This window comes from Strigops habroptila, chromosome 8, assembly GCF_004027225.2.
Source record: "Strigops habroptila isolate Jane chromosome 8, bStrHab1.2.pri, whole genome shotgun sequence".
In the NCBI taxonomy this organism is placed as follows: domain Eukaryota; kingdom Metazoa; phylum Chordata; class Aves; order Psittaciformes; family Psittacidae; genus Strigops; species Strigops habroptila.
Window position 1 is genome coordinate 60,850,409 of NC_044284.2, and position 22,985 is coordinate 60,873,393.

Below are 22,985 nucleotides of genomic sequence, written 5' to 3' on the forward strand. Positions count from 1 at the left end.
GGTGCCAGATATCTCTTGATACTTGGACTACGCAGAGCTTTTAGCAGTCATTACCCATTACATTTAAAGATCAGGCAGTTGGCACAAAAGATGTGTGAGCTGGGTTGCAGGGTTGTTATTTTCTTCTCATATTCAACCAAATCTTTGTTTAGCTTTGCAATTATCACTCAACCTTTCAGACCTGTTTTTACTGGGGTTTTCCCCCCCTCTCTTTATATGATTTACATGCAATTACCATTTTTATGCTTATTCTTTGTATGACTCGCCAGGTTTCTGAATGTATAGAAATGTGGAATTGGAAAGCAAGATGGAAATGCTGCTTTACTCAGGGTTTAAAATATATATTCCTAATAGAATTCCAGCCTGGTTTGTGTTGGAAGGGAGCTTAAAGCTCATCCAGTTCCAACCCCTGCCACGGGCAGGGACACCTTCCACTAGAGCAGGTTGCTCCAAGTCCCTGTGTCCAACCTGGCCTTGAACACTGCCAGGGATGGGGCAGCCACAGCTTCTCTGGGAAAAGTCTGTGCCAGCGCCTCAGCACCCTCACAGGGAACAGCTTCTGCCTAATTTTTCTTCCTATTAATTCCTAAAATGTCTTCCTAATAATAGCTTGTGTTATCAGCTGTTTGTACAATCGAATTGTCTAAATCCTGTTGGACTATGGAAGGATATTTTAAGGTATTTTTCTGCAACCTGTATTTTCTGCAGCTGCAATCTTCTGTATCAGTCCTACAGAAGTGTTTTGGGATATGCAGGCTTATATTCCAGCTTATCATACAAGTACCTGAGCTGTTTTTATGTGAACTGATCATACGTGGTCCAGTTGGCAAGGGGGGGATAAGGCTAATGGGCTGATGCCTTGTGCCTCATTTTTCCACTCATGCATGTAAACTGCCTTCATACGTTTCTCTTTGATGTTTTATAGCTAGATGTCTTTTTGACTTGTTAACCTCAATGTGGTGTCCACAGATGTAAAGTTTTCTTTGTGGAAGAACTGAATATGCACACATAGAAACCAGGTTCACAGCCCCTGGAGAATTAACCTCCAAGTTGATGATAGTCAAATGGAGCTGGGCAGATGCTCTTGATGAAGTTACCATTTTGCTTTGGGTTTCATCTCCATTTTCTCCTGGGTACCACTTTTATTTAATCTTTTATTTCTGGTGGTATTTGCAATTTTTATGACCCTGTCAAAGACAGAGTCAGCGATGAGTAGAGAGAGAACCGGTGTGCAGGGGTCACAGACTGTCAAAGAAAGGATCATTCTCAAGCTGTCTCTGCTGCTTCCCTCCAAACAGTGTGCTGATCCTTTTGCCATGGGATGCTCTGTTTATTGGGAAGATTATTTTATCAAGGATTAGCTTTTTCTTCCCTCCCATACTGAACTTTTCCAACAAAACCCTACCTATTTCTAGGGTTTTTCACAAACAGCACCATGAGACTTAATGCATGCTTTGTTGCTGGTCTTCCTTCTCTACCCCACCACTTATCTCTATTCCAGAAGCATATGGAGAAGACTCTTAGAAACCCTTGGTCCAGTGTCTGTTTTTACTTAAGGGCCTTATTATTTTAGAGTGAAGATGAGTACGAGGAAATAGTCTTCATAATTGCTTTTGTACAACAGCTCCCTGTGTTTGAAATAACTTCCTTAAATTTGGGCTGGAAGGGACCTTAAAGCTCATCCAGTCCCAACCCCCTGCCACGGGCAGGGACACCTTCCACTAGAGCAGGTTGCTCCAAGCCCCTGTGTCCAACCTGGCCTTGAACACTGCCAGGGATGGGGCAGCCACAGCTTCTCTGGGAAAAGTCTGTGCCAGCGCCTCAGCACCCTCACAGGGAAGAGCTTCTGCCTCAGAGCTCATCTCAGTCTCCCCTCTGGCAGGTTAAAGCCATTCCCCTTGGCCTGTCCCTACAGGCCCTTGTCCAAAGCCCCTCTCCAGGTTTCCTGGAGCCCCTTTAGGTATTGGAAGACTGTTACAAGGTCTCTCCTTAAGGAGCTTTCTCTTCTCCAGGCTGATGTAGTATAATGGTTGTAATGCCATGCATGTCCCCTGTCAGAGCTTAGTGGAAGGAGTCATTCATTGGTGAAGTAAAGCACTGTTTCTGCTCCCTTTTGGATGAAATGCTGTGCCTCTATTAGCCTGGATATAACTGTGGATATGTTTATGATCCAAATAATATATGCCTTAAATCCAGTGTTAGCCCTCAGAGTTTGCACATAACAGCACTTTGAATCATGATTCCTTAAAACTGAGGTAATGAAAGCAGAATCTTTAGGTGTATAGATGTATTTTGGGCTGCTAATCAAGTAGTGTGGAGCTCTACTAGTGCTGTGTGTACACGAGCTGCTGGAAACCCAGTTTAGTTGTCTGAAGGGAGATTTCCTTCATTCCTGGCCTTCCACGTTCACCTTTTGAAGAACACAAATGCTGGTGTATAAAAGGTCATTAGGGGCTGACTTGCTGCTTAAAAAACAGCACCGTGTGTCGTTTTACACATAATAGTAGGGATGGAGCAGAGCACCCTTTAAAAGGGAACTCGAGCCGTACTGCTAAATGTTAAGTGACAGCCTAGTGAAAACAAAAGTCTTCATTTTACTCATTTGTCTGCTTCCTAACCAGCCAGAAATGGCACAGAGTGCTCTTATTAAATCTCCAAGCATGCAAGGAGGAGAAATCCTTGGATTCTAAAATTGCTGAGTACACACGAATGGTGCCACAGTGTCCTCGCCTCGTGCCAAAGCAAATCTCTGACTTATGTAATTCTTCTCATTATTTGAGTTAGGTAAAACATTCAGTCTGAGCTGATTGTAAGAGCTTGGAATCTGCAGGGTCCTGCAGTTTATCAAAGGTGCCACCAGCAAACGCAGTGGCTTTGGATTTCAGACAGCCCTGAGAGCGGGGTTGGCCTCGTTGGCTTGTGCTCACCACCACAGGAGTGCCCTGATCAGTGTCTGCTGCTGATTTCAAGTAACCTGGTTCTGTGTGAGATGTAAGTTGTGACTCCTGGGTCAGTCAGAGCTTAGAGCCAGGCTGAGAGAGCTGGGCTGGGGCAGCCTGGAGAAGAGAAGGCTCCTGAAGGGGAGACCTTAGAGCAGCTCCAGTGCCTAAAGGGGCTCCAGGAAAGCTGGAGAGGGGCTTTGGACAAGGGCCTGTAGGGACAGGCCAAGGGGAATGGCTTTAAGCTGCCAGAGGGGAGACTGAGATGAGCTCTGAGGCAGAAGCTCTTCCCTGTGAGGGTGCTGAGGCGCTGGCACAGACTTTTCCCAGAGAAGCTGTGGCTGCCCCATCCCTGGCAGTGTTCAAGGCCAGGTTGGACACAGGGGCTTGGAGCAACCTGCTCTAGTGGAAGGTGTCCCTGCCCGTGGCAGGGGGCTGGAACTGGATGAGCTTTAAGGTCCCTTCCAACACAAACCAGGCTGGGATTCTTATGGGGCAGAGAATGCCACGTTCATGTGCTGACGCTGTTTAACCTGCAATTAAGCACCAAACCAACAATCCATCTATGTCAAGGGGCCACAAGCCCACACCATAGGACCAGGTAACTATTCCTGTTCAGTCAGTCCTGGTCTTATTTTACATCTGCAGTCTGCAAGAGTGCCAAATATTCAGGTTCCATAAACTTCAGTAGGGTGACTCTGGTGGCAGCAGAGCAGGGGTTTTCCCCCTCCTGACTTACATACCTACCATGTGCAAATAAACATGAAACTTAATTAAACCCTAGCCCATGATGAAGTGGCCTTCAGGAGATTGTGTGCAGATGAAAGGGGCTGCAGGCAGACAGCGTGTAATGGTTTAGAAGGGCTTTCAAACATTTCTACCCCTTTCTTTGCTTTTACTTTACTTGCTTTATTTTCACTTCTTGTAACTTGTAGAGCAGTTGTGTGCTAGTAGCTTTGTAAGGCACTTTTCATCCACTTGTGCAGCTTTCAGAAGTGCTCAGCATTTCCTAATTCAGTAGCAGCTTTACTGCTGGCTTCAACGGGAGCACAAGGGAGACCAAGTGCCTCTTGAAAAACCACTCTGGTTTCCTCTTGAGTTTTCTCTTTTTGACTCTTAATACATAGAATAAAGGCAGTAGCATCATCAAGTGGTCATTGTAACAGTTAAAATCTCAGCCTGTTCCTTTATTTCAGTGTTTCAGTTTTGTTTCAGTGTTTCCAGATGCAGGGATCAGTTTGATCCCAGTGTCACTAGACAGTCCTTTTGATGGGGTTGCAGGTTGAATGAGAGACATACAGATACGAATTCACTGTGAAGAGTTATTTGTTAAGGAGAAGTTCCTACTCAAATCAAATGTGTCCCCTTGCATACATGGGGAAATTCCTCTTTTCTAATACTACATGTTGGTTTTGCTCTGCATTGAAGTGCTCAGTGTATGGGAATCTCCTGCTTCCCTTGATGACCTCTCTCTGTCTAGCCTGACTCTTTCCCATCCTCAGTGACACTTGGTACTGCTGGGACTTGCTTCTGAACCCGGTACATAAGGAGCTAATTCCACCACACTGTTCTCTGCTGACTTCCAAGCACTATGAACTATTTTGGTGTTTATTTATCTGAAATATAAACCCACCTGCACTGCTTTACATAAATACATGCCGAGATCTCAGAGTCCTGCGTCTGCAGTGCAGTGTTTATCCACTTGGAGCAGAGATCAAGTTCTCCTTGCCTGGCACAATGTCAAGCATAATGGCATTAAGTAAACCAAATCCTGAAAGCTTTGGGCAGACTTTTATTTATCCTTGTTAGTCAGAACTCCCTCAACCACAGTGGGAACCCTCCCAGAACTGGGAAGCAGCATATGGATATGGACAGGAGCCTGCAGTGGAATAGCTCATGGGTATACATGCAGAGCTGGTGAGGAATGGGATGTCCCTGACCCCAAAAGGTCAATTGTGCTGATGTCTGGTGGTTTGCCAGGAAAAAAAAATCAGGTTTTTGGTTCTGAGAAGCTACCAGTCTCTTTAAGGTGCCATGGTTTGTGCTGCACAGTGTGTAAAAGCAAGGATAATACAGCTTTTCTTCTGCCACACTTAAAGGTCTCTAAAGGGAGATATCTTGCAAGAGTCCGCTGGAAAATGTACAGGTCCCTCATCCCTTTCACCACCTCCATCTCCTCTCATGCCTGGGAAGTAAGAGTATATCCTTAGGCTGGACACAAGGATGTTAGGCTCATCTCTGATTCCACTTATTGAGTTTGTTTCATGTTTAAACCCAGTAAAGTGTTCAGAGAGGTTTCGTTTCTTTCTTGTAAGGCGAAGCTGGGCAGTGTAATGTCCAGGTATCACGGAAGACTAATTTTGCTCGTCCTTGCTCTGCATTAGGCTTGCACAGACAGGAGCTCTGTCATCTAAGGTCAGTTATTTCTAGATCAGTCTCTTGCATTCACGCACCTACTGCAAGACAACTTGGTGCTCATTTCTGTCCCTGTGCTTCAGCTTTACATTAGTATAAAGCTGCACACCAAGGCACAAGAATGTTTAATACCTAATTCCATTCTGGAAGGGGTCTAACAGAGGTTCTGCTCATCAGTGGAAATAACAATTGCATTCGTTGCTTTGGATATGACAGTGCAGGTTGCTAAAACTCCAGGTTAACACTGTTGTTGAAGGGCTCAGGTAGGAGTGGATAAGGTTTGGTGCAACAGCTCTTGTTTTCAACCAGTTTTAGCTTGAAGGAACAGCAGCAAAGCTTTGATTAGTAAAAATGCCCACACTCTGCATCAGTCATGTAATTGAAATGCACTTTATTAGCAGTCAGAGCTTCTGGCCACCAGGCAGGACTTTGGGGTTCCTCATGGCCTGGCAGGACCTCACAACCACTTTGTTCACCAGGGAATGACTTGAGTGGGTATTTACCCCGATGGTTCATGTTATATCTGTTTTCCCTGTCTGCACCTGCCATAGCATGTGGATTCCCAGTGTCAGAGAATGCTGGGAATTAACACCTCATCCTAGAGAGCGTCCAAGGCATTTGGATGCACACCATCTCCTGGCTGCATTTAAAGCCCATGTCTAGAGCTGTGTGTGCCGCTGCCTGGTACGTCAGTGGGCAGTTCAGTTTGCTAAAGCAGAAAACCCAAGGCAGAGCAGCTTTATCATAGAACCATGGAATGGTTTGTGTTGGAAGGGACCTTAAAGCTCACCCAGTTCCAGCCCCCTGCCACGGGCAGGGACACCTTCCACTAGAGCAGGTTGCTCCAAGCCCCTGTGTCCAGCCTGGCCTTGAACACTTAAAGAGATGTCAATCACCACAAGAAATGCTTCTCAGCGAACACTGCGCTGGGATTTCTGCTGTGAAATTCATCCCAGGTGAGATGTTTGGGATGTGCTGGCTGTGAAGTGATGCTGCATGTACAGGATTTTACCTCTGAATCCAAAACCTGCATCTGCTTAGTTGTGTGTGCATACATGTGTGTCTGTGCATATATGTATGTGTATATATTCAATGGTTTCAGAGCTTTAAGCCAGTAATGCAAGGAAACCAAAATCACAGGGCATGATTTGCTCTGTGGTTTGGAGAGAACCACATCTTCTGAGAACTCCCACCTTCAGCATACCAAGCTCAGGCATTTCAAACAAGACAGGATTTGCTGAGAAATGTGGTGAAAAAAGACACTTTGGCGTGATTGATATTCATGGTTTGTGTAAGTTTGCATGGAGAGATTGGATGTTTCTTTGTACCATCTCAGTAGCCCTTAATGGGTAGAAGTAACTTGATCACTTTACCCGGGATATACTTCTCTATTGGATCAGTTCTGGTCTGTCCAGATCTTTATGTCAATGTGCCTCCTACTGCAGGTTATTTTTATCCTGCCTTTGTCATAAATCAAGAATATTTTCCATTTGGATTCCTGTGAGGGTAGTGAGATTTGCCCCCTTCATAGAATCATAGAATCACGGAGTGGTTTGGGTTGGAAGGAACCTTAAAGCTCCTCTATTTTCACTCCAGTCAGGATAAAGCCATTCCCCCTTGTCCTGTCCCTACGGGCCCTTGCCCAAAGCCCCTCTCCAGGTTTCCAGGAGCCCCTTTAGGCACTGGAGCTGCTCTAAGGTCTCCCCTTCAGGAGCCTTCTCTTCTCCAGGCTGCCCCAGCCCAGCTCTCTCAGCCTGGCTCCAGAGCAGAGCTGCTCCAGCCCTCGCAGCAGCTCCGGGGCCTCCTCTGGCCTCGCTCCAGCAGCTCCACGTCCCTCTTGTGCTGTTGCCCCAGAGCTGGATCAGGACTGCAGGGGGGGTCTCCCCAGAGCGCAGCAGAGGGGCAGGATCCCCTCCCTGACCTGCTGCTCACGCTCTGGGGGTGCAGCCCAGCACATGGGGGGGTTCTGGGCTCAAGCGCACACTGAAGCTGGGTCATGGGGAGCTTCTTCTCATCCAACACCCCCAAGTCACAAGCTTAGGACTAACCTGGTTCCTGGTCCCTCCAGAGTTGTTAGTCTCCCAGAGGAGTGCTGGCACTGAGACATCACCTGCTGGGAGGGAGAAATTCAAGTCCTTCGCCTCTTGGACTTGCCAAGAGGGTTACTGCGTCTGCTGGTTGTGCTTTCTGCGACAGGGCTGTTTGGCTGCTGGGAGCTGGACTGAGCTCACCCACTGTAACGTTGTTATCAAGCCAGGTAACCCACAAGGAAATCTCTTCTCTTCCTTCTGTTACACCCCTTCTGAGTTTTCAATAGCGAAGTTTTGAAAAGATTATTGTAGTGCTCTAATCTGCGATCCCTGGCTTTATACAAACAGCATGGCTAACAGCAGCACACAGACCCACTGTCAAAGGCAATTAATTTGGGAATCTGGGTAAGAAAATCCACAACTTGGCAGTGCTGTGTTTCAGGAGGATTAGAGACGTGCGTGAACGTGAAGCTGTATCCAAAATCATGAATTGCTGCTGGATTTTCCAGGTATCTCGGTAAAGTCTGGATTAGGTTCAAATATTCCTCGAGCATCCATATATTCAAATAGTGTTTCGAGTCTTGTACAGCCACAGGGTAAGGAGTTGATAACTTCAGCATTTTAATTGAAACTAAACAGGTGGTGGAATGGGATATTTGACCAGAATCATGAAAATGAGAAGGTAATGTGCCAGAATAAGTATTTCCAACATATTTCTCGTATCACTGATGGCGTGTTTAGACATCGTGCAATCAATGTTCTGTATCTCTGAGGCAGGAACCCTCCTCCCAACACTGCAGCCACCCCCCAAAAGACCCCAATTCCAGTTGTGTGTGGTCTTTCTCCATCCTTCGTCCAGAAGCCTCTTTGGTAGCATCAGGACTTTGCTTTGTGTTGGGAAAATGAAGTCCTGTAACAGACACTCCAAGCTGGGAAGTGGGACAAACCAGAGGGAGAAGCTTCTGGCATAGCAAAGAAGGGACCTGTGAATGAACTTTGGGAAACTTAAAAAGTTAAACAGCAGAAAAATTTGCCTTGACCACAAGGAGTGGTTTGGGAACGGATTACATGTGAGCGGAGCAGAATTGGAGGAGCAGTCTGTAAATACTGAGTAGGAAACTAATGAGAAAGCTACGGGGCATTCCACCATTTCAGCTTCCCAGTGTCATGTTTGCTTCGAGGCTTTCAAGGAGAAACTATGTTTTCCTTTACTGGTAAATAGTCTGTACAAAGTATTTCAAGTGTGTCTGGATGCTGTCAGAGCTGACTAATGTTAATGAACCCACCCGTCACATTTAGCCCTGTAGTAAGGATGTGCTCATTTGAACTCAGCAGAATCTGTGCGCTCGGGCTTACTTTGGCAGACACTTGCTCTTATCACCTGCTGAGCTTGATATTACTGCACTCCTTTGGCCTGAAGAAATTAGGAATGCTGATGAAAAACCTTTGTGCAGCTGTGGGGTGTGCAGCTACTTAGGCAAGCAGTTGGGCCACTGGAACTTCATCTGGATGTACTGTGCTCAGCGTGTTTATTTGGATTGCTGTGCCTTTCAGAGGAAACCTGTATCCATTTCCAAGCTAACTCGTTTCTTATAGTACAGCAGTTGCCACGACTTTGAAACCTAATCTGTGTAGATCTGCAGTAGCGTTACATCAAATGCCCAGCTTCTTGTTTGTTGAGCTAATAAAAACATCATCAGTGCTTTATCCTTCCAGCGCCTGCAGAAGCAGTTAAGACTGAACAAGCCAACTTTGCCCTGTGCCTGTTGATTTCCTATTGTACAGGCTATTAACTTTTAGAGACTGTGGGGTTTTTTTTTGTGGCAAAGCCATTACGGGGTCATGAAGACCACAGACATTTGTACTTCTGGGGGCAATTAAGGCTCACTAACTCTTAGTTGTGTTGTTTAGAAGTGGCTCTTTTACACCGACCATTTCTTCAGTCTTACTGTGCTTGGGAGAGTGCAGAAGGATTGCTGTATAATTTAAGGATTCAGGAGATTGACTTCATCAAACCTTAGATTTGGGTGTCCATTATTAAGATACCAGCATGATGCTGAGGTGTGCATGGCCGAGATGTTCAGTAGTCACTGGAATTTTGGCTAATTCTGCATCAGTTGAAATGATGGGGAATGTAGTACATGTGCTCAAGCCACTGATGAAACAACTTGAAGATTCCCCCAAAAATAGCAATGAAAATAAATGTGGTCCTATTGCTAAGTTTGGATTTAACTTTTCTTGATGTTAGGAAGTATTTGAATCCAGGAGATGCTGACGAAACTTGAATTCAGGAAACTTTCCTATAGTGAGTAAGTTGTAGCTGTGGCTAACTCAGTACATTAACTCATTCCAGCAATGAAGGGATTAAAAATAAACCTCTGAAGCATTGATGTAAACCTTTTGTGCAGACTAATTGCCTATGTGATTGCTGTTGTTAGTGAGCATGTGGACAGCCCTGAGCTGGAGTCCCACCAGAGCAGGACAAGGATGTGCCTGTGTCGTGTCACCGCTGTGTCTGAAACCCAACCCGGAGCCATGAAAGGGGGCTTCAGTCTTCACCTCTGAGACCTTGCCCTCTCTTGAGGCTGCTGGTAAATGCAGATTAGCTGGAGGGGCTTGGTTTGGGTTTGATCTCTTGAGGATGCTGTGCCTGCATGTGCTGGAGACGGAGGGATCTGGATCAGCATCCTGCCTCCCAGCGCTTCCCTTGGTGCTGCCAGCTGAGCTAAGCCCAGTTCTCCACATACACATTGAGCAGCTCTTACTCACAACCGTTGTCTGCTTGACTTCAAGGAAAATTTAAACCCCAGCTTTTTAGCAGAAGAAATTAAATCTACCATCTAAAATGCCCAAGTTTTAAGCCTGTCTGAGATCAGGCTTGTGTGGATTTACACCTGGGTGTAAGTTCCTCTTGAACAATCAATGTAGCTCAGTCCCGACTTGGCCAAAGCATCCAGCTCTGGCATCAGTTAAATATTTACATTCCCCCCTTTTTATATAAATTGTGCTGTATTAGCATACGTTTCACAGTGTATCCTTGTGTTCCAGGCTCTTGATAAATTTGGCAGTTTGTCCATTAATCACCATCAACCCATGTGAAATCCCAGGCACGAGGTTCAAGCCGTCAAAGGGGCAACATTTACTGTTTCATCATCCGCAGCCAATAAGTCATGTTGCAATGTATGCCTTGTACCACGAGGATATGGTATAAAACACAGCGTGTTTACACGAGGGAGACTTCTGTGTATTTAAGGAGTAATTGTTTCAGGACCATTCATTCATTCATGGGCTGACACGGGCACATTTTTGTCACTGCAACAAAAATAATTAGTGAGCTCCAAAAAATCATAAGGAATTTGACCGTGGCAGATTCCTACTGTAGTTTTCCTGGCAAGTTCTAAGGGTTGGATTGTAGATTGCTGGTAGCCTTATCCATTTTAGGCTTTTCTGGCCCTCAAGTGCTGAGGTGCAAGGAGTTACGGTGTGTTGAGATTTATGTTGGAGGTAAATGATTTCTTGTTTGCCCTCCCCGTGCTTGGCTGGGTTTGCCTGCTCTAAAGCTCGTGCGGGTGGATTTAGTGCAGTGGCACTGATGGAAGCCAGGGACATGCAGGCAGGCGCAGTGCAAAGCCCTGTCCAGGCACTTCATGGAATCCTGGAATGGTTTGGGTTGGAAAGAACCTTAAGATCATCCAGCTCCAACCCCTGCCACAGGCAGGGACACCTTCCACCAGAGCAGGTTGCTCCAAGCCCCTGTGTCCAACCTGGCCTTGAACACTGCCAGGGATGGGGCAGCCACAGCTTCTCTGGGCACCCTTTGCCAGTCCTTCATCTGCAAATGCTTCTATCCATGTGCTTGTGGGTGCTGTTTTGTGAGCTAAGTAAATGGGAACCTGCGTGGATGTTGTGTCAGGAGGGGGGCAGGCCCCCAGAGATGTTTATGCATGGCGTTGATGCCTTCAGGAAAGCCAGCTTCCATCCTAAGTGTGGGCTATGGATTACTCAGAGTCACGAGGATGTCTGGGCTTTGCAAGAGCCTCTTCTCTTTGCTTGGGGGGATCTGGGCACTCTTCAGACTCAGACTCAGGACCTTTTGGGGGTTATTAGAGAAATCTCCATCTCAGGGAACCCAGTTGTTGCTACTGCAGTGTTGCCCCAGGAAAGTGCCTAACAGAGAACATTGCCTTTTGCCTTCTTCCATTCCTCCCTAGACCCTTCCTCCCTGATTCTGGTGTTGAAACATCTTCACCTAACAGTGCCCTGGGACATCTTTCTCTGTCTCTCTATTGTCTTGACATTGTGATGGGGTTTTGTGACTCCTCTGTTTCTTGCCCCAGATTAGCCATCCACTAATTTCTGCCACTGTCAGTATTTTGCTTTCCTGTGTTGCAGTCATCCAGTTTTCTTTGTGTGGTGCCACTTCCACTTTCTCTTCTGTCTTTCTGCCAGTCTGAGATGCTCAGAGGAGAATAGCTCAGGGCATGGAAAAAAATCCAGCGTTATTTCAGGTAGATTTGGAGAGATGGGAAATGTGCATTTATTATGGAAATTCTGAACTTCTGTAGGTTTGCATGACAAAGAGCTCTGCTGTGCTCTCCTCCAGGGTTATTACTGAACAACCAGACCCTGATTTCCATGTCCAGTAACCTGGCTGGAGAATGAAGGGATTGATAGTAGCCCTGAGGAGAAGGATTTTGGGGGTGCTGGTGGATGAAAGATTGGACATGAGCAGGCAATGTGCGCTTGAGCCTAGAGCCCCCCCGTGTGCTGGGCTGCACCCCCAGAGCGTGAGCAGCAGGTCAGGGAGGGGATCCTGCCCCTCTGCTGCGCTCTGGGGAGACCCCCCCTGCAGCCCTGATCCAGCTCTGGGGCAACAGCACAAGAGGGACGTGGAGCTGCTGGAGCGAGGCCAGAGGAGGCCCCGGAGCTGCTGCGAGGGCTGGAGCAGCTCTGCTCTGGAGCCAGGCTGAGAGAGCTGGGCTGGGGCAGCCTGGAGAAGACTTTGGGGACACCTTATTACAGCCATTCAGTTCTTAAAAGGGGCCTATGAGAAAGATGGGAAGAGACTTCTCAGCAGGGCCTGTAGCCACAGGATGAGGGGTGATGGTTTTTGACTGAAAGAGGAAGGTTCAGGCTGGACATGAGGAAGAAATTTCTTACAATGAGGGTGATAAAACACTGGCACAGGTTGCCCAGAGAGGTGGTGGATGCACCATGCCCAGGCTGGATGTGGTCCTGGGCAACTTGATCTAGTTGAAGATGTCCCTGCTTGTTGCAGGGGGGTTGGACCAGATGAGCTTTGGAGGTACTTTCCAACCCAAACTATTCCATGATTCTAGAAGACCTGCCTTTATGGCAATATCATCCTTCCACTTTCAATCCAATTATCCTTCCAATATCAGTTTCCAGTTGAGCAAAGACAACTCATTCTTCCTAGAAAAGCATAGAGGTCCCATGGGTTTGTGCAGTGCAGGATCATGCCTGGTCCACCCGAGCTGTGCTATTCCCAGGAACACTGAGCGGAGCATTTTCTGCACGAGGTTCACCACGCACCCAAGGTTCCCATCTGGTTGAAGTGCCATTATAGCCACGTTTCTCCAGCTCCTAAGCACAAAGACTCTACTGTGAGCTCTGAAATGCTGGAGTTCAGCCAACTGGCCCTTTCTTTTCTCCATTCCCTGTCATTAAAGCTGTGGCTTGCTCCAGGCTGCAGTGTTGTGCTCTTCTTAAGTGGAACTGTTAACGACCCAATTTAGAGCCATGTAAAGTGCACCCAGATTCCACAGTGACTTCTAAATCCATGTAACATTGATGATAATCTGTAATTAATAGCTGCAATCAAAAGGAATTGTAGTGCAGTAATTAGAAATTTAGGATTAAAGTGTTAGCGTATAAAAAAGGCCTCTTAAAAACCACTTCTTCCAAGGGATAGCTCTGATCCCATGCAAGAAAACAGTTTTCAACTGATATGACCTCAGCTGAAGACCAAGTTACTACAGGGCTTATAGTCAACCCTGGCTCCTGTAGGTCATTGGATTACTGCCAGAACATGTAAAGGTATTTCGGGAGTTTGCAGCTTTTCAGTCCATAGCAATCAGATGATTTTCTGATGATATTGTCTGTTGATATTCCAGAACCAATATTAAGAACTTTTGGAGTGGGAATTACTGGTATTTCTAAGTACAGGAGACCCAGTGGCTGTCTGCCTTTGAGCCAAAAGGTTTCCAGGTGTATCATAGAATCATAGAATCCCAGACTGGTTTGGGTTGGAAGGGAGCTTAAAGCTCTTCCAGTTGCAACCCCTGCCACAGGCAGGGACACCTTCCACTAGAGCAGGTCGCTCCAAGCCCCTGTGTCCAACCTGGCCTTGAACACTGCCAGGGATGGGGCAGCCACAGCTTCTCTGGGAAAAGTCTGTGCCAGCGCCTCAGCACCCTCACAGGGAAGAGCTTCTGCCTCAGAGCTCATCTCAATCTCCCCTCTGGCAGGTTAAAGCCATTCCCCTTGGCCTGTCCCTCCAGGCCCTTGTCCAAAGCCCTTCTCCAGGTTTCCTGGAGCCCCTTTAGGCACTGGAGCTGCTCTAAGGTGTCCCCTTCAGGAGCCTTCTCTTCTCCAGGCTGCTCCAGCCCAGCTCTCTCAGCCTGTGTCCTCATGGAAAAGAGCAGATCTGCAAGACAAGGTAAGGCAGAGGTGTCAGGTGCATGCAATGCTCTTGGCTTCCTGCCCTGTAATCAGAAATAGGGCACTGGGATTCTTTCTGATGATGCATCAGAACCAGGCTAATCCTTCAGTTTATCTCCAGCCGTCAGGAGCTGGAGGTGTTCAGAAAGACACCCAGGCAGAGAGGTTAACTCGTTGCGTACGTGCTGATGAAAGTGCCAGTAGCAGTGATGAGATGCTCTGATAGATGGGATGGGCTGTGGAATAAATGAAGTTCCTAACAATTTCCAGTCCTGTGTAAATGAAATCATCCTGCTGCACATCTGGCTTCTGAAGCCGAAAATTAATGTCTTGTATCTCTGAAATCCACAGAACTGAAATTGTTCACTGGTGTTGAAAATTTCCCTATCTAATGCCAATGATTAACCTACCCCAGGCTATCAATAATGATGTAGGACAGATAAATAACAGAGAGATGTGCTTGGGAGTGTCACAGTCGAAGAGCATGAACAGAATTAACCATTTGAATACTATTAGCATCACTCAGTATCATCTCAGCCCCTATCTGGGAGCTCCAGTGGGTCCTTCTCCAGCAGAACGTGTGTTTTCTGACACAGTGATGACAACAGTTGTGAACTCTGCAAGAATCATCTGGTAAACTCTTACCTCTCGGATCTGCTTATGCAAGGGTTTGGCAGAACAAGCTTTGCCTTTGCTTCTTCAGCCATAGAGTAACCAGGTGGAGTAGAGCAAACTAGTTCATGTGAGGCATTTGAAGGAGAAATGCCATCACACAGCATTTCATCTTGCTTACCAGGTAGATCTTTAGTTAGATCTTTAGTTAAGATTTGTTCTCTGGCAGTTTTTATTGCATATAATTTGTAGGCTTCTCTTTGAAAGTATTTAAAATGGCAGTACAAAGGGCAGCAGCTTCACCTGAACAGGGAAGGTGAGTCTCTTGGCACGAGCATCTTCTTAACATGGACTGTTTGCTGCAGACTATATATTTCATATATTTTACACATCATTGTGTAGTGAAATTACTACATTCAGAACTAATCAATGGAAGGTTTGTTGCTGACTTATGGTATTGCACACTGTTAAAGGCAGTATATTCTCCTTAAGAGACACCTACCTTCCATGAAGAGCAGAAATGCTCTCAACAACTTCCCTTCTTCATAGAATCCAACAATCCCAGAATGGTTTGTGTTGGAAGGAACCTTAAAGCTCATCCAGTTCCAACCCCATGCCACCAAGCCCCATCCAACTTGGCCTGGTCTTCATGCAGTTTTGCCTCATTCAGCTGATTAAAGTGTTCATGATTCCTACCTCCTTTTGAAACACAGGAGTTGTATCATGCAGACACATCTACTGACACGCAGAGATCCTGATGTCAGGAAAATAAAACCCTTTCACACATTAAAGATACAAGCAAAATTTGAGCTATGTATTATGGAAATTTCAGGATGGTGCCAGTTTTTAAACAGACAAGAAAATGAGCATATAATAGGCAGTATCCATTACTGTCTGCAGAAAGTATGTCTAGATTTCCTTCGGCTCCTCCAGGGTGGGCTGTGGATAGGCTGGAAACTGGCTGATTGCAAAACGTGGTATCTTGGGAGATCAGATGAAAACGTGTGGGGAACTTACAAAGGAGCGGTGAAACTGAGAACGCAAAAGGCAAAAAGGGAAGATGAGGGAGATAGGACTGAGAAGAAAAACAGCCGTGAGGCATATCTGTGGGAAGATCCTGGAAGAGATCAGTCAGGTAGGAACCAGACAGAGGGAAAGATGAAGCGTTGGTCTGGAATGTGCAGAAAAGCAAAAAGTCCTGAGCACTTAGTATAATTAGATTTTGCTCTAAGTCTGTATAACTCTATCTGTGATTCCTGTTTTCCTAATGTTAGATCCGAGTACAATAGCTGAGCAGTCTATTTTATGAAGATTTTTATTCACTTCTTTAAGGGGTGTTGATGTTTCTAGTAGATTTGATGCTATAAAATATTACTTGGTGATTTGGCCAAAATAGTTGTGCCCAAATCCCCTGCTAAGTTATCCTGTGTTGACCTTCCTGGCAGCGTGGGATAACTCCCCATTGGTGTCTGGAGTATTGTCTTGCCCAATCTTGTTTCTAGTGTCTCGTGAAATTGGGGTTTTATTGCTTCCTTAGGCAAATTCCTTCCTAGGATAACAGATCTCATTTGGGGTAGACTTTCTATGCAGCTTTAGAGATTCACAAATGGAAAAGTCTTTTTTTTAATGTAGTTTAAACATTCATTTTTGTATAGTTTATCTTATTACTCAGACTTCTAACTCACTGGTTACGCTAAGTATCTCCTTGCTCTTTTTGCTGTTTTGGGTATTCTGCAGTGAGATCTGAGCTGCATATGTTGCAGTCACATTTATATTTGTATAAGAAAAAGCTACTTCCATTTATATATATAATTATAGAATTAGGATATAGACTGACCTGCTGGTGGGATATAATGTAGGACAGAGGATGCCCCTTAAGAAGACACTTTGAATTTTTTGTTTGGCCTTGAGCAACCTGCTCTAGTGGAAGGTGTCCCTGCCCGTGGCAGGGGGTTGGAACTGGATGAGCTTTAAGCTCTCTTCCAACCCAAACCAGTCTGGGATTCTTCCACCTTAAAAAGATGTATTCTGCAAGACCTGGGATTTTCATCCCGGCACCCAAGAAGAAAGCCTGTCCCAGGCAACACTTCTGCTGGATGTCTATGTTCTCTTGCTTAGCAGCCCTGCAGACCTCATGCATTGCTCATAGGGCCTTGCAAGCAGAACATCCACATTCTTAGACTGATTATGCTCTCTGCTTTGTTTCTATATAACAGATTTATTCCCCATTAAAATCTTCAATCACTTCTGGGTTTGGTGTCATCTTAGTCATCTGCCTCCTTCCTGTTTTGATTTATGGGCTCTTTACTTTGCATTACAAATGCATTACCCAGAGATATTAATTAGCCTGGGCACAGGGCCTAGATGTTCTTCTTGGTTCTGTGGCCAAGGGATGAAGCTGCCCCATCCTTTTGGTGGGTCTGTAATGGTGACAGGACCAACACTGGAGCACTGAGTGATGGTTGGTGCTGGTGAGAAAATGAGCAGCAGTGTGAGCCTGTGATAAGAACTAGCTCTGTAGTTTTTCTTCAGGGGCAGAGTTTTGTAAACCTGATTGAAGTTTATTTAATCACAGAGGCTTTAAAAGGAATGACTTGTGTGAAAGTCACTCTACACTTAGGCAATATGGTAATAAAGGCAGGTATTAGCCAACTTCTCTGTGGGGAGTGTATTTGAATACACTTTACTTGGCTCTTCACAAGGGTTCTAATTGTGATTTCTCATTAAGACCAACATCTCTTAATGGTGATGGAGATTTGAACAGATAGTTATCTTTCCAGTATTAAGGGTAAGATTCATCACTCATCTGGAATGATTTCATCCATAAAATAAACCTTAACAGGATAATGGTTCTTTCTGCTGATCTCATTTTTCAGGTTGACTTCTTTTCAAAACAAATCCTATTGTTCAAGTAGTTAAAGTGAGGCTTAAGATGGAATTTTTAACATTCAAGGATTAATTTTTCCACTCCTCATTTCAAATCCAGTTGCAATATTAAGCAGATTTGGTTTTCCTTTTTTTTTCATGGTGACAGCAAATGGGCAAGCCTGTTCCAGTGCCCCAAGTGCAAGTTGCTGTGTGTAAATCCCACATATGGGATTTCCAGAGTAACGGGAGCAATTGGTTAGTGGGAGTTTGAAGCTCTGGTCAGTGAGTGAAGGGAGTGGATGGGCCACTGGTGAGTGGAGTGATGGGTGCTGAGCACTGCTCCAAGGTGGAATTGCTGTAGGTGTCTTTCATTTGATGTGACCTTCTTGGTGCTCCAGCTCTTTGGCTCACTAGCACGTGGTGTGTCCCCAAAGGGAAAAAAGTCCATCTCATTCCCAGTCTGGTTTTTAAACCCATTTTCCTCCCGGAGGCAGAGTTATGAGCAAGGTGGTTCCAGGGGAGGAATGACTTTGGTCAGATGAGGCTTTGATCCTTCTGCCATCCATGACTCACCTCTCCTGGGCTGGCCAGGAGCTCACCTTCCAATGGAGCACACTTCCTATTTGGCCTCAGGGTTATAACGTGGTTTTACCAAGGAGAGGTATCACTGCTCTCACTTCCATGCACAGCAATGCTAAGTCATCACAGTTAGAAATGAAATTCATGCATGTATTGTGGACTTCTTCCTGGGATGCTTTTGTTTCCTGCATTAACTTTGATTTGGTGATATGTTCCCATGCTGTGTAGCTGCTCTGCATGTTCCTTTCAATCAAATAAAATGCTTACTCAGGGCACAGTGATGCCTTGCTCTGAAATCAGAGCTTTAATTCAGGAATATCAGAAATTTACCGATTTCCAGACTGGAGAACTATCTCACAAAGAGTAAAGTTTGTTCTTCTAATGCGGTTTCTTCTGTAGATCAGATGATTGACATCTGCTCTGTGAGATTCATGGTCATGTTTTCAAAGCCTGTTTAAAAAAACGTTAATATGCACACTCTGGAGTTTTAAATAGCAAAATACTGCATTTGGTCACAGTATTTTTATTACTTTTTCTTTCATTTTGGTGAATGTGTGTTAGCTGTTTGCCGAATACGGTTCTTTTGTGGGCTCTTAATACAAGTGAATTTCCAAGTTGATGGAAGTGATGTAACCTACAGAAAATGCATTGTCAAGTGCACAACTTCAATGTATGAGGAGTTTGAATGACAGAACCCATTTCTTATGGGTTTGAGCAGTGCCCTGTGGACATGAGAGATGAACCTGTTTGGTTTCAGTGGGAGGAGTGAGAGGCAACAGCACCTCAGATCTCTGTCTCAGGGGAGTTTTATCACAGGCATATGGGAGCTGCCCCATTTTACTGGGTATCACAGACTAGTTTGGGTTGGAAGGGAGCTTAAAGCTCATCCAGCTCCAACCCTCTGCCACGGGCAGGGACACCTTCCACTAGAGCAGGTTGCTCCAAGCCCCTGTGTCCAACCTGGCCTTGAACACTGCCAGGGATGGGGCAGCCACAGCTTCTCTGGGAAAAGTCTGTGCCAGCGCCTCAGCACCCTCACAGGGAAGAGCTTCTGCCTCAGAGCTCATCTCAGGATTTGTCCCCATCAGTGGGTTTCTGTCCTGCCTAGGCCCAGGGCCGTCTTGGTAGGTGAATTATAATGCCTTCAACTGTGATGTTTACATTGGAAATACTTGACAGAGCCTTAAATAAGCAGTGCTACCAGGTGGGCTTTCAAGAAAGGCGATATTTATAACAAGTGCAGTGGCTGTATCTGAGCTGAACTGCTTCATGCAGTTGTGTGACTTGGTGTTTACAATTTTCTTGTGATTTTTTAACGAAATAGAATAGTTGCCAACTGGTCAAATAAAAGCAGAACATCTCAGCATATCCACGCACTGCCACAGTTTTATGAGTGAAATCGCTTTGTAGTTAAAAGCTGTCTGGGAACAAGCTGAAGGGATGGTGTCAAAATAAAATCAATACACTTCACAATAGTCCTGTTCTCATCTGGGATCCTGCTGATGCTCAGCATAGAATGATAGAATGGTTTGGGTTGGAAGGGACCTTAAAGCTCATCCACTTCCAACCCCCTGCCACGGTCCCTACAGGCCCTTTTCCAAAGCCCCTCTCCAGGTTTCCTGGAGCCCCTTTAGGCACTGGAGCTGCTCTAAGGTGTCCCCTTCAGGAGCCTTCTCTTCTCCAGGCTGCCCCAGCCCAGCTCTCTCAGCCTGGCTCCAGAGCAGAGCTGCTCCAGCCCTCGCAGCAGCTCCGGGGCCTCCTCTGGCCTCGCTCCAGCAGCTCCACGTCCCTCTTGTGCTGTTGCTCCAGAGCTGGATCAGGACTGCAGGGGGGGTCTCCCCAGAGCGCAGCAGAGGGGCAGGATCCCCTCCCTGACCTGCTGCTCATGCTCTGGGGGTGCAGCCCAGCACATGGGGGGGTTCTGGGCTCAAGCGCTCACTGAAGCTGGGTCATGGGGAGCTTCTCCTCACTCAACACTCCAAGTCCTTCTCCTCAAGGATGTTCCATCCTATCTCCACCCAGCCTGTAGCTCTTCTTGGGATTGCACTGTTCCAGGAGCAGGACCTTGCACTTGGCCTTGGTGAACTTCATGATGTTCACATGGTCCCACCTCTCCAGCGAGTCCATGTCCCTCTGGATCCCATCCCTTTTCTCCAGTGTGTCAACTGCACCACGCAGCTTGACTCTGCCCTTGCTGTGCACCTCTGGGACCGAGTGTGATCACCCAGCACCAGGGGTCCATCCAGGGTGCATATTTGGGTTGCAGGATGTTAATTTGTAGTAAGTCTTTTCAGTATTTAGGCTGGGAGGTGACACACTGAGCGCTGCTTGGGTTTAGTTCAAGCTCGCTCTCCTCTCCCACGGTCAGTGCCGGAGCACTCCTTTCCAGCACCACTCTCCTCCTTTTTGAGGTCAGGTTTCCTGGGACTGGGTGGATACAGGGAATTAGGAGGTGCACGGCGTTTCTGTGCCATGGAATGTGTGTGCACACCCCTTCTTCACACCATCACTCACTAAAGCTCGTATATATGTGTATTAATCCCTCGGGATGACTCAGAGAGATCCTGCTCCAGCAGCAATCCTTCACAGATGCCTGAAGAGCCTCATTAGGTGCACGTGGGTCAGCAGTAACAGGGGGACAGTAATTCCCTCCCTCCAGTTATACACCAGAGTCCTCATATGGGTGTTTGATGAAATCACTGATGTTCTACCATGGCCTGTAGCTGAGGCTGGATGTGTGCTGGCAGTTCTCCTGACACCATCCTCCATACAACTTACTCTGTGTTAAAAACCAGGTAAAAATAAAAGTAAAGACTGATGTCACCATTCAACTTCATCAAGAAAAGGGAGATGCATCAATGAGAAAATGTTTCTGATGATCACATCACTCTTTCCAGCCTGTGTTTGCATGAGTTGTAGGAGGACTTTTCATACAAGTACCCTGTTAACTTCAGTGTCTCCTCATGCACATGGGTTTGCAGGATTAAATGTTGATAGATAACACATTCAGCAACCTCGTCACTGCAGTGATTGTACCTCCATAAACCCCATGGAGAGATTTTAAGGTGGACCAAATGCATCCCAAAGATGGATTGTTTCATTAACACAAGGCCTCGCAGGGAACAGCACTGCAAAACCAACCCCAGCGCTGGCCCGGTGCCTTTCTCCACTTCACTGGGTCTGCTGCCCGGATGTCTCAGCCTGCCAACACAGAGCATCGAGTGCATTTCAGAGCTGCTGTTCTTCAGATGATTTTATTACTCTGACAGCAGCTTTATAAATGTCTCTTACTCTCCTGATGATACAGAATCAATATATTAGCAGCATCTTTATTTTTCTTTCTCTATTTTTCCCTTCCAGGAGTAAATTCATCAGTTGTTGCTGATTTTATGCCCACGTCCTCATGGAACATCTCCAGTGAATTAGATAAAGGTAAGTGGACAGAAAAAATAAATAGAAAGATGTGAAATCACATTTAAAAATCTCGATTCTTCTTCTTGAGTTGCCAGATCACGAAGCAAAGGGGTGAGGGGGCATTTCAGATAAACCTTGTTTCCCTTGTGATCGTTTGACATTGAGTTACACGTGGTTCTGTGATTCCTGGAGGAAGCTCTGCTCGTTTCTTGTACCAGTAAAACGTTCCACATGGTAAAAATACTTCAAGATGTGAGTTCTGTTGGTTTATGAACTGCCTGACATTTTGTCTGCTGGATCTCAGGGTTTGAACTCAGAATTAACAAGCATCAGACAGGCAGTTTGCCTCAATGGGTTTTGTTATGAGATTTGGAGGCTTGAAATTAGGGGGATGGGGGGGTGGAAATACGTTTGCAGGTGGTAATTATGTGTGATTTGGAGCTCTCCAAAGGGCATGAATTGTAAAACAAAGGGATGCATTTCTCATTCCCCTTCATTTCATAAACTAGGCACCACCAATTATTTAAGCCAAATTGCTTAGCTTCCTCTAGCCCTTGTTGCCAGGCAGTGGCCTGCAGCTCCTGAGTCAATCTGGTCTCTGAAATGCTTCTAATGTAACATTTACAGTGGAGGATGCTGTTAGCCACACCAAGTGTGCAATTTGTCAACCACTCTTTTCACTTGCTTAGAACTTGGCCAACCAGTAACTATTTATTTAGACTGAAATTTCCCATCGTGGAGTTGTGCCACAGATGGTTTTTCCAAATGTTTTGTCTGTGTTCTGATAATGTTTTTTATGAACATGTGTTCATGATGGTTTGTGTTTACACATAAATATGTTTTCTGTGCTGAAGGAGGAAGAGAATATGTAGTTCTGAGTACTTAAAGGCAAGGTTGACTCTTTCACATCTGCCTTCCCACCAGGGAAGGAGCAGGGCTTCCTGGTGATCCAGGACACATTGGAGAAGATGAAAGTCAAAGGGCTTGTGCTTGCTGGTGGGAAAGGGGGAAAAACACATAGTCACTAAGCAGACAATTCCCAATTCTCAGTCATTGCTGAAAGGAGGCGTTGACAGAATGGATCTCTCAGCCCATTGCAGTGATTCATCCAGGTGTCCATGGCAGGGCTGCAAGTCCAGGCTGTGTTTAGATAACATCCCAATGCTGTGGAGAAGTAAAAAGTGAGTAAGTGGCTTAGATAAAGCAAGTTAAGGCCACAAAGCCAGTCAAAAGCTAGAAAATGCCAGAGAGAAGGCAATCAGACAGTCTTAATTCAGTCCTTTTATGATATCCTTGGCAAGTAACCTTTACTAACCTACAGGGTAGATCGTTCTCTAGGAACCCACCCTGTGTTCACAGGAGAAGACAGGGCCACACTTTGCTGAAGGGGTGGAAATACTTTATTGCACATTATCATCAGTGATATATTCTTTGTTCTCCACTGTGA

General features: G+C 45.9%; 1 protein-coding gene across 2 annotated transcripts in view; it reads left to right on the forward strand.

Annotated features, from left to right (window-relative positions):
• ROR1 (receptor tyrosine kinase like orphan receptor 1) overlaps positions 1–22,985 on the forward strand; it is a 184,057-nt gene that overhangs the window by 100,677 nt on the left and 60,395 nt on the right. For both annotated transcript variants that reach the window (XM_030495773.1, XM_030495774.1), the window contains exon 2: positions 21,485–21,556. In XM_030495773.1, the coding sequence (XP_030351633.1) occupies positions 21,485–21,556 (72 nt within the window). The remainder of the gene's footprint in view (positions 1–21,484; positions 21,557–22,985) is intronic.